The sequence below is a fragment of the Nicotiana tabacum genome, chromosome 22, assembly GCF_000715075.1.
Source record: "Nicotiana tabacum cultivar K326 chromosome 22, ASM71507v2, whole genome shotgun sequence".
NCBI classification, from domain to species: domain Eukaryota; kingdom Viridiplantae; phylum Streptophyta; class Magnoliopsida; order Solanales; family Solanaceae; genus Nicotiana; species Nicotiana tabacum.
Genome location: NC_134101.1, coordinates 185,949,029 through 185,960,847, shown reverse-complemented (window position 1 = coordinate 185,960,847; position 11,819 = coordinate 185,949,029). Strand labels below are relative to the sequence as shown.

Sequence of the window (11,819 nt, the reverse complement as noted above, 5' to 3'; positions counted from 1 at the left end):
CCAACAAGAAATGGCCAAGGCCAAAAATACAAGTTCGACCTCGTTCGAACCACGATGGGATTCTGCTTTGACGACAGTTCAAAGCAACATCCTAATGGTCAAGGCCATCGACGGAAATATAAGTTCGACCTCGTTCGAACTACGACGAGATTCCACTTTGATGACAGTTCGAAGCAACATCCCCACGGCCAAGGCCGTCGATGAAAGTATAAGTTCGACCTCGTTCGAACCACGATGAGATTCTGCTTCGACGACAGTTCAAAGCAACATCCCTATGGCCAAGGCCATCGATGAAAGTATAAGTTCGACCTCGTTCGAACCACGACGGGATTCTGCATCGACGATAGTTCAAAGCAACATCCCCACGGCTAAGGCCGTCGATGAAAGTATAAGTTTGACCTCTTTAAAACCCGACGGGATTCCACTTTGACGACAGTTCGATGCAACATCCCTACAGCCAAGGCCATCGATGAAAGCATAAGTTCGACCTCATTCGAACGATGGCGAGATTCCACTTCGACGACAGTTCGAAGCAACATCCCCACGGCTAAGGCCTTCGATGAAAGTATAAGTTTGACGTCATTCGAACCACGACGGGATTCTGCTTCGACGACAGTTCAAAGCAACATCCCAATGGCCAAGGCCATCGACGAAAATATAAGTTCGACCTCGTTCGAACTATGACGAGATTCCACTTCGATAACAGTTCGAAGCAACATCCCCACGGCCAAGGCCGCCGCCGACAATATAAGTTCGGCCTCGTTCGAACCACGACGGGATTCTACTTCGACAACAGGTCAAAACAACATCCCAATAGCCAGGGGCGGTAATATCATGTGCAATAAATACAGGAAAAAACAAGCCGAGGAAAGTAAAATTTTACATTACAACAAAATATCATTTACATTTGCCCCTACAAACATGCGCAAGTATGACACATGCAAAAATTCCTAAACAAAGTAAATACAAACCAGGACTACACATCATCCCCAGTGGGGTAAGCGTCTTCATACCACGAATCTGAAGCAAGGTGATTCGCGTCATCAGAATTGATACCTTCCCCGTTGGGTGTGAGGGGGTTGTACCCGCATGACTCACGAGCTGCACGAGCTTCAGCGTGCACAACCTGAACCTCCACCTTAGTAGCCCTGCCCTCGGCGTGAAAAGCCTTATACATATCAATAGGGGTGGGCATTCGGTCGGTTCGGTTCGGTTTGAATAAATTCGGTTCGGTTATTCGGTTTTCGGTTTTGTAAATATGATAACCGAAACCGAACTGAAATAATTTCAGTTCAGTTCGGTTTTTTAAATTTCAGTTCGGTTAATTTTGGGTCGGTTTTCGGTTTGAACATTATCATATTGGCTGGGCTTATTCTGCTTAATAATTGGACTAATTTGTTGGTTGTTTCCAAAATTTTGGACTTTTTGAATGTGTTAAGTCATAAATATGTTCTTTTCAGTGTAAGCCTGGATTTTTGAATGTGCTGCTAATTACACGGTTTACACCTCTACTTGGTCCATACAACTACAAGATCCCACAATCATACAAACAAATATAAACTAGGGAGTAGGGAGTAGTTAGTAGTTACAACCAAAAGAGCACTACATTACAGAACCAAAAAACCAAAATAGCTATGCTGCTTTGCTGCCACTGGTTACAAGTTACAGCCATGGCCCATGAGAGAACAAAAAACTTAGAATCTATGCTACTTTGCTGCCATTGTTTAGTACAAGCATATTACATAACCAAAAGAGTAATCCAAAAGTTAGAAAGTTTTCATGCTGCTGAACAGCTGAAGTCTCAAAACCAAAGAAATAATTACATTAAGTAGCATGAAACAAGTGAAGTCTATTTACTATAGCATCACTTCCATCTAGGCGCCATGATCAAACCTTTGCAACAAAAGACATAATTATAGGTCAAAAACACAATTGATTTATAATAAAGTATATCAATGTTATATCTTCAAATATACAGAAGGCTATCAACTTACCAGTTACCACACATGGTACATGTTGCAACTATATGTCAATAATAGTTGAATCTTTTGCACTATCAGCCAGATCTAAGGAAAATATAGAAGAAAACTTTGTCATGCATCATCAGTGTTAAGTAAATTATTTGTAATATAATAAAGGAAAGACACAAAATAATTACCAAGTTCTAGTTGTTCTAGATACTCCAAGTCTTCCTCAACTTTAATAGGAATAGGTTCACTTCTAAGCCAATCTTGAAGACAAATAAGAGATTGCACCAGTTTAGGCGTCAACGAACTCCTGAACGAGTCAAGAATGCGACCTCCCGTGCTGAATGCACATTCAGATGCAACACTTGAAATAGGAATGGCTAATACATCACGAGCCATCTCCGCAAGAATGGGAAATCTAGGCTCATTGATTTTCCACCACTTTAAGATTTTAAAGTCATCTGTTTCAGGCTCAAGATCTTTAGCAAGATATCTTTCTAACTCTGATTTAGTACCTAAACCTCCGGTCACTTCCTTATGTTTCTCAAATTCTAATTTTGTTCTCATTGTTCCTCTTTTTAAAAAGCTACCATAACCACTGACAGTAGTTGTTGTGTTTCCAGATGAAGCAGATGATGTTCCTATTGAATTTTTTTTAACATAATAATCAAACAAAGAATCCATATAATTTTTCACCTCTAAAATCAATTCTTTCCCTTTGTTTTCTCCAAACATCCTCACAATTGCAAAAGGAACATATTCAAGCTTGTTACGGGGATCCAAAATTGATGCAATAAAGATCATTTTGTTCATTTTTTCAGGTTCACCCCAATACTTGACAAATTTTTCTTTCATTTTTTTTGCCATTTCTTTCAAACTAGTATCTTCATGTTCCATCCACTCTTTCAATATAAGATCAAGCTCACAAATTTCAACAAAATGCACATTGGAAGTGACATAAATAGAACCAGAAACCCTCAAAGTAAGCAAATAAAAAGCTTCAAGAAATTTTACCATTGTTCTCACATTATCCCAGTCAACACTTGTGAGATCACCTGCACTAGTTCCATCTTCACAAACATAGGTACGAAGATGATGCAACAATCCAATATCAAAGAGACTATATTTGTCAAAGGCAAGCTCAAATTGTTGTGCTGTGTCTAACATCATGTATGTAGATTTCCATCGAGTTGAAACGTCTAAGCATAATGATCTCTTAGAAGTTAACTTTTGAGATTCACAACATTCTTTAAACTTTCTAATCCTAGCAGGAGATTGTCTAATGTATCTCACAGCTTGTCTAACTCTCTTGATAGAAACACCAATTTCTTTCAACCCATCTTGTACAATGAGATTAAGTATGTGAGCCATACATCTAACATGCAGGTGTTTACCATTCATTATATTAGTTCCCCAGGTAGTCAATTGTTTAGACACTTCTCTTACTGTGACATCATTGGAACTAGCATTATCTACAGTTATAGTAAATACATTTTCCAACCCCCAATCAAGCAAACAATTAGTAATTACCGATGCCATATCATCACCCTTATGACTAGAGATAGGACAAAAGTTTATTATCCTTTTATGCAATTTCCAATCTCTGTCAATAAAGTGAGCAGTAAGACACATATAGTTTATTCTTTGTATAGAAGTCCAAGTATCTATTGTAAGACAGATTTTAGGACGTGCTTCATTGAAGGAATTCTTCAAACTATGTCTTTGTTCACAATAAAGTTCATAACAATCTCTTGTCAATGTTCTACGAGAAGGAATTTGAAATTGAGGCATTGTGACTCCCATAAACTTCTTAAATCCTTCCTTTTCAACAAAACTAAATGGCAGTTCATCCAAAATTATCATTTGAGCTAAAGCTTTCCTACTAAGTGCTTGATCAAATTTCCAAGTGGTAAGCACCCCTTCATTTGCCCCATTTGAAGCTAGTAGAAAACTGATTTGTGTTTGACTATTATCCATGATACGGGGCATTTTGGGACACTTAATGAGATGATTGTTCATTGATGTAGTACCATTACCTTTCATAGCAGCAGCATAAGTTTTTTGACAGTAGTTACATTTTGCTCTTTTAGCTCCACTAGGATCATCATATTTCTCAAAATGTTTCCAAGCATCAGATCTAGGTTGCATCACTTTCCTTTTCTTTGGAGCTTCATCAGGACTGTCTGGACTGAGACCTTCAGTATTAGGTAAGCTATCATTCGAACCCCCACCTTCGCAGGTTTCGCTTACCCTACTTCCATTTTCTTCCATCTACAAAAAAGAATACAAACATAACAATAAAATACTGAGCAGTGATACAAACATAACAATAAAATACTGAACAACACGATGGTGATGAAATTGATGCAATGTTGCATCAAACACAAGTACACAACTCTCAGTGAGTATGACCCATGTAATGTAATGAGTATGACCTTGCTTAAAAAAAATTACTGACCAGTGAGCTTTTCTTGTTTTAATAACAAGTTAGAACTTAGAACCTCTCAACAACACTAAAATCAACAAATATTACAAGAAAATGGACATCACATTCAAGAGTCAAGACTCAAGACTTCTTTCTATGTTGCATGCATCTTTAAGTCTTTAAATACTTACTTTTCACAGGAAAAAAATAAAAAATAAACTGAAACGAGAGAAAGAAGAGAAGATCGGCGAGGGTCGAGGAGTAGAGAACACAAAAAAAGAAGAAATGAGCGAAATATAACAAAAATTAACCTTACCTTCCGCAAGAAATTTGACGACAATGATAGATCCCTAGCGTATTTGGGAAAACCACCACTCCACCAGTTTATCAATGGAAGCCCTAGCGTATTTGGGGAATTGGGGGCGAGCCGGCGAGGAACTGCCGAACTGAGAAGTGAGAAGTGAAGTGAGAAGAGAAGGGAGAAATAAAAGGGTTGTCATTCTCTTCTACCACCACGTCTCCACTATCAGAAGGAGGCATCGTTGATGATGGGGTGGCTTCAAGTACCTCCTCACAAGAACGACGAGACCTCGGCATAATATGTATGGAGGAGTATCAACACAAAAGGAGGAAAGAAGAAGAAGCTTCGGGTGAAGATCGAAAGAAAAGCAGAAAGATATGAAAGCAAACAAGGAATAACGAAAGAGGTGTTCAAGAAGAGGAATGGCCAAAGTTTTTCAAAAAATCAAACCCTTCACCTATTTATATGATTGGGAGGCGCCAGAAGCGAGGCGGCAAGCTTCAAAGCCGCACAAGAATCGAAGCACCAAGTCGTTAGTACCTACCTCGAAAATATGCGCAATGATGACGCACGTAAAGTTGACATCATTTTCCGGAGAAGTGTACTGCACGATATCTTGCTGAATACGATGACCAATCCCCGTTGGCCACGACATGTCGTTTCCCAGGTCAAATTTCTCCAAAAGAATGCACGAGGTTCGCTCATTGAGGACACATCCGGCCGCGACCCCGACAAGCGGAGGGACTAATTATACGGGTCCAAATTTGACCGACCTCGACCTATGATGAGTACGACCAATGACCGAGTATCTTCGAATCGGCGTCCCGAGAAAGACGACCTTAAGGCACAAGTAGAAACTGTACGACCCTTGTAGAAATGTAAGCCCATTAGGAGACATTGAAAATATTTTGTCGAATATTCCTTTTATTTTTATTTCTTATAATTCTGAATGTTTTCTCTCTAGTATATAAGGAGAAAAAAGATCTTGTAAGAGGGGAGAGACATTCGGAAAGTGAACGAATCTTGAATACGAAGAAACTTTGCAACTCTCTTCTCCTTACCTACTATTAGTCTAGAGATAATTATCTTCAGCTACGATTTACCCCTTCATCTTTGATTGCTTTGTCCAAAAAGGTTTTAACATCTTTTGAGTCAAACAATACAGTCCATACTATTAGCTCTTTAATCTGGAATTTATTATGTCTGACTAAGATTAACCCCTTCATCATCTTTGATTGATTTGTTCAAAAAGATTTTGGTATCTTTTGAGTCAAACAGATACGATTATCCCAAGTAATTTTTCGCCGTCTCTTTCCACGTCGATTATCGTCTAGTCAGATTTTGACCCATGCAATTTACCAATACAGAGCGGAAGAGAGCTGGGTTTTTTAAAAATTTTCACGTGCAGGAATACGTGTGTGTGTGGTATTTGGTATTAAACTCTTCATTTGCGGGGTTACTATCGAAAATCAACCACAGAGTATGGAGGTACACAGATGTTATTTGTCATATAAATAACCCCTAAATAAATAATTTTGTGCATAACCATTTGGCGGGTAAAAGAAATATGCCCAGAGTGCATGCAGCAGGGACGCAGCGAAGTGTCCCACCAGCCTTTTAGCAAGGCAATTTTTACTTGAGCAGAACAGGGACATACATGGTATTTGGAAAGAAGCTGATTTTCTAAAAAGTCGCAAATTATTTTCGGCCGAGGAAAATTGCATGCACGCTGATTTTTGCAAACTGACGACCCAGTAACATTGCTGACACGTGATATACCTTTTTCTGTACCCGAATCACCAAAACGCTTAAAATCAAATTAAGCATGGCCGTTGCATAAAAGGACAAAAAGAAATCACTACATTCATTTAAGAGCTTCTTCATTTAAGGCTTTTCACTCAACCAATTTCAAAAACGGGCAATGGCAAATACGTTAATATGTTTGAAAACCAAGGTTAAACTTGTTGAAGAAATTATTTTAATTCCCACTTTACCCTTGTAAAGCGCACAAACGATTCTTCGCTTCCTATATATGCCCCACCCATACCTGCACAATTATCCACTTCTCATTTGCATTTAGTATTTCCTCTCTCTTCTTTCGACTGTTCTTCTTCTTCTTCTTCGTAACTTTCTCTCTCTTAGGGTTTTCTGTTTCAATGGCGGAAGAGGTTCAGAATGGAGGTGCCGAGAACGGAGCAGCAAAGGCTGTGACTGTCACTTTCACGGCGATGAAGCCTCAGCTGATTGTGGAGGCACCTAAAGCTGGAGATGCCGTACAGTTCTACAAGGCTGCGTTTGGTGCTGAGGAAGTGAACCGTGTGAATCATCCGAAAAGGAAGGCCGAGCAGGAGCTTCCTCTCATCCTCTCTGCTGAACTCAAACTCGGTTCCACTACTTTCCTTGTTTCCAATTCCGACCTCACTGATGACTCTTCTGCTCCGTACGTTTTTTCGAATTTTACTTTTCTCCTTGCATGTTAATGGCTTGCTTTTCTTTTTTTGTTTTATTTCTAGATCTACGCTATACGATGCGATACATAGATTTTTTTTGTTATTTTTATGTGTTTACGATCTACATTTTTGTGATGTTGCTATATATGTTATGCTTCCGTTATTTGTTGCTTGAAAAGTTGTACGTTCCACGAAATATGTTATCGCTATAGAGCTTTTCCCTATTATTTTACTTTTATGTCCGGTTTTTGTGAAATATGTAACTCTACTTTGTTTGCTGCTTTATTTAAGCTTTTTCTGCTAGCTCGTTTTCCTTGGGCTAAATATTTGTCGACTGTGTGTATTATAGAAAGCATAACGTGTTATTAATTTCATATTTTTAAAAAATTAAATTAGTATATAAAAAGCTGGGTAATAGTGTTACTAATTACAAATTTAATTAAAATACTTTTAAAAATATGAGATAAATTTTTATTTGCAAAATAGAAAATCTCTTTTGGCTTTTTAAATAGTAATAGTGCCGTACAATTATACAATGAAACAGAGAATATCATTTTCCTTTCTTTTTGTTTTATCCTTTGATTAGTCTCGTTATTTTGGTCTGTTTTCGTAGTCGTATTCCTCGTGTACTTTTCTTCTCTATCTGAAGTTGTTCTAGATTGAGTATGGCCTTTTGTTTTATCAACGCGCTATGGTCTTTAGTTAATGGATTTTTCCATGGTAGGCCCTATTTTCATGAAACGTAAAGTTTTTCTCCGATCATTAATTGATATTTTTCTGCTTTTCGGTTGGAGGTTATTGACTCCACGAGATCTGTTTATGCTTTGCCATTTCATCCAGTGTATGCCCATGTTTTTCCATTTCAGTAACTTGTGGTATATGTATTTAAGAACATTTGGATTTAAAATTCAAAGACAATCATTCTAAAAGCACTTCTAATATTTTGAAATCTCTTCATATAACCCCATTTAATATACAGTTTGTCTTCTTATGGAGTTTGATCTTATAAAGTTGAAATTAAATGCATTTGTATAGCTCTCACTCAGAAATGGAAAAATATCATTTATTTTGCCGTTTACCGACTTCTTGTGCAAGTTGTGATAGTTTCGTTATTTTTGGGCAGTGTCAAGACTGCAAGCGGATGCGTTTTTTGCTTGGAGACAGAGGATGTGGAAGGTGCTGTGGCCAAGGCCGTGACTGCCGGTGCTGTCTCTGAGGGTGAAATAGCCGAGGGTGATGGGGCTTGTTGTGGTGGACGCGTTGGCAAGCTGAAGGATCCCTATGGCAACGTTTGGCTCGTCTGCTCTCCCAGCAAGAAGTGCGAGTGATATGGATATCAGTAGTTCAGTACTTTTGTTAGGGTCAGCTTGTTGGGGAATCCGGTTCTTTTGTTATTAGGTGGTAAAAGAAACTTTTATGTCGCTGTTAAGCGCGGATGGATTAGGTTAATTAGGCAGTTAGTTTAACAGAATCTGTTTGCTTTTGAACGGTGAAAATGTTGGACACCATTAAACTCTGACAGCTGTCTTCTATTGGCATATAATTACAAGTATGTTTTCTTAGTATTGACCTTATCTAGTCTGCTTTTTAAAATACCGTTTTCTCATAAAAACCATATACCCTTGAAAAACTGAATAAGCAAAAGGTATTATTATCGACTGTCAGCCACTGTAGTTGGTCTCTACTTGATGGGGCAACGCGAATCAGATGCTGTTGTAGCGATTTTATTGCTCGTTCCTCGTTTGAAGATAATGTCGTTATTTTACAACGTTTTCTTTTCATCTTTGATTATAATAATATTAAGAACTATGTGAGAGGCTTTAACGAATGAAATATTTCCTTGATGGTGGCATCAAGGCATGGGTCAGTGGTTAATTACAGGTGGCTGTTGGTGACTAGGTGACCATACCGCTCTACTATGGCAGGTATTGCATGCGGACACGCGTCCTAAAAGAGTACGAGTAAAAGACCTTTTAAAATACTGTGTAAAGGCGAAGTTACCCTTATGGCGATTGCGTGTATTTCGAGTCATAATCTTTCAGTGGTAAATTTTTAATCCGGAGAAAGATTTATTGTTAGCTTTATTTGACACTTGGACAAAAATATTGGACATTTTGACTCTATATAATACTTGGCCTTGCATGGGACACGCGTCCTAGGAATAGGGATAAAGAAAATTGACCTCTTAAAAAAAACTGAGGGCAGAGTTTACCCCCTTTCGGCGATAGAGATCTGTATTTCCCATCATAATCTTTTCCACTGTTGAATTTGTTATCTGTATTTCCCAAGTATTTGCATTTCATAATCCATCTTTTTAATTGCGATGCCAAAACTTAACGTGATTGGCACTGGATTATTAAAGCTGAGGAGTGGGGAGAGGACATCTGTTTTACGGTCAACAACAACAACAACAACACAGTATAATCCCACACGTGGGGTCTGTTTTACGGTCCCAAAATAGTCCAATCTGATAGAAAGATGTGCAACGTTCTCTCTTTCAAAATCATTGTAAATTCTTTTAGGAACTTGAAACCATTGCACAGCAATTTGAGATGTTCGATGTCTCAGAAGTCAGACTATAATGAAAAATTATATTTGCAGTCAGTAGATAAACACGAACGCTATATATACAATGAAAGCATGTAGAGTTATGCTGCCTTTATCAGAAGAGATGGATACAATAGAGAACATGAAATGTAATTATGAATCAGCCTCTCGTCCTATTACCCAAAAGAAAAAAAGAAAAGAAAAAGACAATTCGAAAGGAACGTACCCTTCAAGTTTTCCTAGTAGAAAGTTGAAAACTTTGTCCAAAGTCTTGTTTGTTTGTGCTTTTGCTTGTTTTTTTTTGGCTGTGAAACCATAATAATAATTTGGGAATTCGTAACTAAATGTTTTTTTTCTTACATAAAGCACCACACCATATGATTGGTGTTCTTTTCTCCGAATTAAATGATTGATCAATCAATAAGTAGTACTACAATAAATGGATTGCCAAAGAGGGTCATTCAGATCCAATGCAAGACTTTTTTCCCAAGCAATAGAGCCCTTTCGCAAAGATCCAACTGGATTAATAAAGGGATTTTTACCTATCTATACCATATATGAAATCTTATTACCCTCAATGTTTAAGGTTTGTGTTTATTATATTTAAGCATACTAAATTATCATTTCTATACCATAATTCAAATTATGGGCATAATTAATGCTTTATTTATATTAGGCGTTAATTTAGGAGCGTATATTCTCCCATTTTCGTTTACTCGCCTCTCTCTCCTCCCACCCCCATACCTCTCACGTTTCTCTCTCCCCTGGACTCGACGACCTCAAACGGATTTAACGGAATTCAAATCTAACTGAAACGCCTCTGTTTTTCGAAGAAGAAAGGGTTCGTTTGATTTTTGTTTTCAGGTGGGAACGACTGTTATCTTGGGAGTTAGGGTGGTTTTTGATTTTTCTCCTTCTGGTTTTCACTTTGAGTTCATCCATAGAGAGAGATCTGAAGATTTCCAACTTTCCCTTCTGATTTTGTTCGTTCATATAAAAACAGAAACAATTTATTCGTAAGATCTGACGAGCGTCGTTTTCCCCCTCCCATTTCTTTCTCTTCTACATTCTTTCTTCTTCTCAAAAAATACAGAGAAAGGTTGGTTTATTTGTCATAAAACAACATGGGCGATATGTTAGTGTCCATCCAATTAATGGAAAAAGACGTGATACTAAATCACTTCTAAACTTCTTCTCATATTTCTTGATTGGAATGATATGAATTGCTTTTTTGGCAGCTTTTATTTGTAGTTTTTTGTAGAAATTTTGTAGATGAAGAGCCAATTGTAGAAATGTGACATCCACAATTAATCTGCAAATTGTCTGTAAAATTCTACAAAAACTACAAATTAACTACATTTAACCTACATTATAACTACAATCTGAAAACAATTTACACATGAAAGTTCTTCAAGTTGGAATTGGTCACAGCTACATTTCTTTTTTTCTTGAAAGAAATTTTGTAGTTTTTTTTTAAAGAAATTTTGTAGTCAATATTTTTTTTCAACATAGATTGTAGTTTAATTGTAGTATAAATGTAGTAATTTTGTAGATATCCTTAAAAACAATACAACTTTATACAATACTAAAACTGATTTGTAGGAATTTTGTAGATGAATAGAAATTTTGTAGTCAACATAGATCGTAGTTTAATTGTAGTATAAATGTAGTAATTTTATAGATACCCTTAAAAACAATACTGCTTTATACATACTTAAACTAATTTATAGTTTATTTGTAGATAAATGTAGGAATTTTGTAGATATTAACATAAAATCAGACTTCATCTTCTCTTCCTTCTTCTTCACAAAAAATACAGAGAAAATTTTGTAGTCAATATTTTTTTTCAACATAAATTATAGTTTAATTGTAGTATAAATGTAGTAATTTTATAGATACCCTTAAAAACAATACAACTTTATACAATACTTAAACTGATTTGTAGTTTATTTGTAAAAAATTTGTAGATAAGGATTTGTACTGAAAAGAACTATTTTATACAATTATTAAGGATAACACGTCACTACAATTGTGTGTTATATACGTTAATGCATTTATATGGCCATTATGAAGTTTCCATTTTGGTCCTTTACAATATATTATTTTATTCATCCGTAACTGAAGAATAA

The 11,819-nt window shown here is 36.8% G+C and overlaps 2 protein-coding genes across 2 annotated transcripts; one reads left to right on the top strand and one right to left on the bottom strand.

Moving 5' to 3' along the window:
* Nucleotides 1-2,093: 2,093 nt before the first annotated feature.
* On the bottom strand, nucleotides 2,094-5,348 carry LOC142176192 (zinc finger BED domain-containing protein RICESLEEPER 2-like). The gene is made up of 3 exons (XM_075243305.1): nucleotides 5,266-5,348; nucleotides 4,709-4,838; nucleotides 2,094-4,238 (listed from the first exon to the last, which is right to left on the bottom strand). Exons 1-3 carry the CDS (start codon nucleotides 5,346-5,348, stop codon nucleotides 2,094-2,096), a joined length of 2,358 nt encoding a protein of 785 aa, XP_075099406.1.
* A 1,396-nt stretch (nucleotides 5,349-6,744) lies between these two features.
* On the top strand, nucleotides 6,745-8,736 carry LOC107805093 (uncharacterized protein At5g48480-like). Its single transcript, XM_016629077.2, has 2 exons — nucleotides 6,745-7,133; nucleotides 8,267-8,736. The coding sequence occupies exons 1-2, from the start codon at nucleotides 6,850-6,852 to the stop codon at nucleotides 8,469-8,471; spliced, it is 489 nt and encodes a 162-aa protein (XP_016484563.1). The 5' UTR covers nucleotides 6,745-6,849; the 3' UTR covers nucleotides 8,472-8,736.
* The last annotated feature ends 3,083 nt before the right edge of the window (nucleotides 8,737-11,819 follow it).

Bases quoted from the DNA above. Each gene is read 5' to 3' on its own strand.
- LOC107805093 (XM_016629077.2), top strand. From the start codon at position 6,850: ATGGCGGAAGAGGTTCAGAATGGAGGTGCCGAGAACGGAGCAGCAAAG. The intron at 7,134-8,266 runs GTACGTTTTTTC...ATTTTTGGGCAG, and splicing joins ACTGATGACTCTTCTGCTCC to TGTCAAGACTGCAAGCGGAT.
- LOC142176192 (XM_075243305.1), bottom strand. From the start codon at position 5,348: ATGTCGTGGCCAACGGGGATTGGTCATCGTATTCAGCAAGATATCGTG. The intron at 4,839-5,265 runs GTGCGTCATCAT...CTCACTTCTCAG, and splicing joins GAAAATGATGTCAACTTTAC to TTCGGCAGTTCCTCGCCGGC. The intron at 4,239-4,708 runs GTAAGGTTAATT...TCTTTTTTGTAG, and splicing joins CGTCAAATTTCTTGCGGAAG to ATGGAAGAAAATGGAAGTAG.